At 45.2% G+C, this 4877-nt stretch overlaps 1 protein-coding gene across 1 annotated transcript; it reads left to right on the forward strand.

The window, feature by feature from the left end:
* Positions 1-3600: 3600 nt before the first annotated feature.
* LOC134206908 (uncharacterized) lies at positions 3601-4506 on the forward strand. The gene has a single exon (XM_062682654.1). It carries the CDS (start codon positions 3601-3603, stop codon positions 4504-4506), a length of 906 nt encoding a protein of 301 aa, XP_062538638.1.
* Positions 4507-4877: the final 371 nt, after the last annotated feature.

A 4877-nucleotide genomic window follows, 5' to 3' on the forward strand; every position in this document is an offset into this window, starting at 1 on the left:
TACACAACAAGACCACTTAAGGGTCACGTTTGCGGAAAAGCCATCAGAACCCGAGTACCAACCTCCACCGCGGTTAACTCTCTTTTTTGCAAATTGAATATCTTTCGGAATTTCATATCAATTTGTCCATTTCGAAACATATGCTGTGCATATGCACAGCCAAGATATTTAACAAAAAAAATGGTTTTCGTACGACCGAGTTGCCGAATAATATGCAATTAATTGTAATCAAGTGTCGGTCTTCCACCGTCATTAGCCGTCTGAGTACACGCGACCGCTTACGTAAGGCAATCAAACTCATCAAATGCTTTAGCCAAGCAAGCCTTTGGCACAGCAGAGTGCGATTGATTCGCATTCCATACCAGCCCGCCCAGCCCGTTGCTGTGGGGCATGGAGTGCGATCCTCTCGTTTAATAAACAATGTGCACTCGCTTGACTGTGGATATACAACAGTAAAGCACATGTGGAGATTGGACAAATCAAGCATCCGAAAGATATTCAATTTGCAAAAAAGTGAGCTAACCGCGGTAGAGGTTGGTACTCGGATTCTGATGGCTTTTCCGCAAACGTGAAACGTTTCCTTTAAGTGGTCTCGTTGTGTAGGGGTTATCACGCCTATCTACAGAGTAGGAGGTTGAGGATTCGAGTCCCTCCAAGACACGTGGATTCTTTTTCGCAAATTTCATATCAATTTGTCCATTTCGAAACATATGATGTGCATATGCACAGCCAAGATATTTAACGAACGAAACTCGTCGGACTCCTTCTGGCTCAGGAATATCAAAAACTTATTGGAGTCCATCTCGCTCCGGAATGAGAAAAACTTGTTGATGTTCCTCTCGCTCCGGAATTATAAAATATGCCTCAGAGTACACCTAACTCCGGAATAACAAAAGATGCCTTGGAGTCCTTCTCACTCCGGAGTTACAAAAACTTATCAGAATCTGCCTTGCTCCGGGATTACAAAAGGTGCCTCGGAGTCTTTCTTGTTCCGGAGCAACAAAAGCTCGTTGTAGTCCCTCTCGATCCGGAGTTTCAAAAGATGCTTCAGAATCCATCTCGCTACGGAATAACAAAAACTTGTTGAAGTCCCTCTCGCTCCAGAATTACAAAAAAAACTCGTCGGAGTCCTACCGACTCCGGAACATAAAAACTCGTTGAAGTCCAAGTCGAAGTCACTCTCTCTCCGGAATTTCAAAATATGCCTCGGAGGCCTTATCGCTACGGCCGCCACAACTCGTTTGCAGTTGGAGCGACAAGACGTGTTTTGTCTGCGCTCTTGCTTGTGGGTTAAGGCTCATTATTTGTTCGACGTGGCTATTTTTAACTCGTTTTTTCGGTCTATGTATGTTAAATTTTAAATTGTCCGTTTACAGTATTTTAACGAATCGTTCTGTGCGTTAGTTTCGTATAATCAAAGGAACGGTTGTTTTCCGATTATTTGCCAAGAAGTAGACAGAAAGCCAGCCAAGCTTCAGTCAGTTCAGTGACCGTAGTTGACCCGCGTCCTTACATGATAGTGATAAGTGCGAGAGTTATTCATTGAGACATACCCACCCATATTCACCTCCCTCGGTGGAGCGGGTGCCCGGTATCAGCACTATTTTTGAACGACTATGGAAAGTGAATGAGAGAAGAGTGCAGCTCGGCGAAAAAGCGAGCGGAAGAGTTACTGAAAAGGAGAAGAAACTACTCATTTCGCATTCGGTTTTTCAAATCCGTTGTCTTCGCTCTCGAAGAACGCCTGTGCGTGAAATCGTTTCCCAGTGCCCATCAAGTATTTATTCTTACATTCCATCAACCAACAATACCTTGAAGTCTAGTACGCGGTGGTAGCTGCCTACGGCAGCGATGACGGGAAATGAATTCCCATGGATAAACGACCCTAGGGGCTAGGATGATTGACGGTAGTTTTACTGGTCCTACTCTTCCTCCGTATATGGACAATACCAACACTCAAGGTACGCTGTACGTGCTAAGATTGTCAGCAGTAAATGGTCATCTCCCCAAGTCCCCTTTCGTTATCCGGAAATCGTGTAACCGTTCGGTTCCAATATGGACTTGTTGGCTCCACCACAAGTGAATTTCCGTCACCAATCCCTCCCGTTACGACCTTTCCAAAGATTACACCTCGGAACTGTCACACTCACTGGTCGAGGATGATCTCACGAGTGAGTGCGTGTTCCACTTTCACGTCATACCAAGTGTGACAAGATGCGATTGACGTTCGAGCAGTTTGAGTTCGGGCAAAAGACGCACAGCCCTGTTCCATTTGAGCTTGCCCATAGGGGGTGCTAAATGCAACAGGATGGGCAAACCTAGAAAGCATAAAACATAATTTATGAAAAATGGACTTTATAAGAAGCGGAAAAGAAGGGTTCTCCCTCTTAAACTAGTGACCCTTGAAAGAAGTTGTAGTGCGCGCGTGTTTAATTTGTAAAAGGTTTATTGTTACAATAGTTGTTGGTGAAGTTTCTTTTAATTTTGTGTTGTTTCTTTTCTTAAAATAGGATCTGTTAATTGTTTGTCGTTAAATTCAGTCATGTCAAATGTAAAATAGTACGGTTGATGTTAATTATTAGTCATAGTACGGTTAGTAGTGGAAATGTTTAAAACTTAGCCTAAATTAATGTGTTGTTTAATATTATCTAGTTAAAATACCACTCAAATCACAAGAACAAGAACAAATAATGACAGTAACAAACGAATTAAAAACCAAATGATAGAAAAAGGTAAATATCCACTGAAGAATACAAATCAAAGTTTAGAGGTTAGGAAGTGATGTCGCAGGGTGCTAATCCGTTGTGTCCAGGTCCATACCAAAGGGACCTTTTTCTTTTGTACCTTTTTTTCAAAGTTCTTCGCCACTGTAGTGGCGAAGGCTTCCGGAAAGGAACAACTAGTGCTCCTGCGCCGGCCGTAGAGATCCCGACAATTTGGATGCCGGAGACTTTCGGTCCAAATCCGCCGCCATTGCTTTTGAGCACGCGGGATTGTCGTTTGCTGAACGTAGGCCGCCATCTTTCAGCCACATTCCTGTGCCGCACTCGTCCCGTCCGTGGATTGAGTTCCGGACCCTGCGACCAACGCCAAGCCGGCCAGATCGAGCCTGATCGGCCTCATCCGCACCGGAACACACCGAATCCAACACCAAGCATGCAAGTAGTACCCATTAATGTGACGTCACAAATAAACTGTTAATTATATTAGCCTCAGGTGTAGCATTCAGCAAGAAAGAGCAGCCCTGAATTCTAAGGTATTTCACCATTTTCTTTTGTATCGTCTTCCCGGATCCACAAGCCTCGTCATTCTTGGATCACTGATTAGCTACGCTTCCCCCCACCCTCTTTGTGTAATAGCTTTGCCCATCCTACCGCATTAGACACCTTTTGTCGACAGCTCTGTTTTTATCATACTCCTGCGAAGAACCGAATCATCCTCAGCTTGAGTATTGGGGTGATTGAAGTAGCGTAACGACCCGGTACCATACCCTCCCGTGAGCAAGTCAATGCCAAAAAAAATGGAGCGTTCCCAGAACTCCAAGGGTCCGCCTACGCTCTGAAGGTCAGGAATATCCGGCAGTGTAAGTCCCTACTGCAAATGAAGGAGCTGTACGATGGAACAAAGGTCACTGTGGTTGAGCACCCAACCCTCAACGTCTCGCGATGCGTCGTTAGCTGCCGAGACGCAGCTAGCATGTCCGAAGCCGAATTATTCGCCGAGCTAGAAGAACAAGGAGTTAAAGAGGTGAGACGCATTACACGTAAAAATGGTCCTGTAAGAGAGAACACACCATCCATAGTTATCACTGTCCGTGGAACTATTATACCTCCCTACATCGATTTTGGTTTCATTCGTTGTCGCACGAGGCCCTACTACCCGGCCCCCTTGCAATGCTTCCAATGCTGGGATTTTGGCCATACAGGTAGTAGATGCCAGGCTAAAAAGCCAATCTGTGGTAACTGCTCAAGAACGCATCCCATCGCTGAAGATAAGAGTTGCCAGCAAACAAGGTTTTGCTACAAGTGTGAAAGTAGCGAGCATGCACTATCCGAGCGATCATGCCCTCTGTACAAGGGTGAATTTGAAATTCAGCGTATAAAAGTGGACCAAGGATTGTCATACGCAGTAGCGAAGCGAGCATTCGAAGCCAGGAGTGGCCCAAAAGCGTACGCCACCGTAACACAGGTCGATAATGAGGAGAACACTGCCCTACTTAGCCGAATTGATCAACTGACAACTCAACACAAGGAAAAGGATAATATCATAGAAGAGCTGCGTAACGCCCGCTGTAATCAAAGGCAATTAGCAAATGAAGTTCCACCAATCCGAAATTCTAGTGGTTCACCATATGAGCAGCTTCGTATATTAGTTGATGAACAATCTGCACAAATTGCAGCCTTAACGGATCAAGTGAGTAATTTTCTGGCGGCTGTTATGCCAGCCCAGTCAATTTCCACAATCAGCAATACCCCTCCCTACCACTCAAGCGACAGGAGCAATTAAATTTCCGAATGATCAACTCACGGAAGCCAGAATATCATCTACTGAAAAGCCGATTACCTCCAAGAGTGTTGATCCCTAAATGGTCAGTGACTCCATCGACACCTCACCGGACACCAGACCAAATAAAAACATCGCTTGCACTTCACGGCCTGTAAGAAACCTGCAAAATGTTCCGCAATCCAAAGGTACCAGATCTGATTACCCATTTCCAGCACCCACGTTGAAAGCTCCAAAGCGCCAGAGCAGCGGTATCTCGGGTACCGATACCGAAGTCCAAAAAAAGATCAAACCTCAAGCAGGTACTTCAAACACGCGGCCCAGCCGGAAATAATTGTTCTTCTTGAACATTGCCATGCCGTTCATCACTTCTG

The sequence above is a fragment of the Armigeres subalbatus genome, chromosome 1, assembly GCF_024139115.2.
Source record: "Armigeres subalbatus isolate Guangzhou_Male chromosome 1, GZ_Asu_2, whole genome shotgun sequence".
Lineage (NCBI taxonomy): Eukaryota > Metazoa > Arthropoda > Insecta > Diptera > Culicidae > Armigeres > Armigeres subalbatus.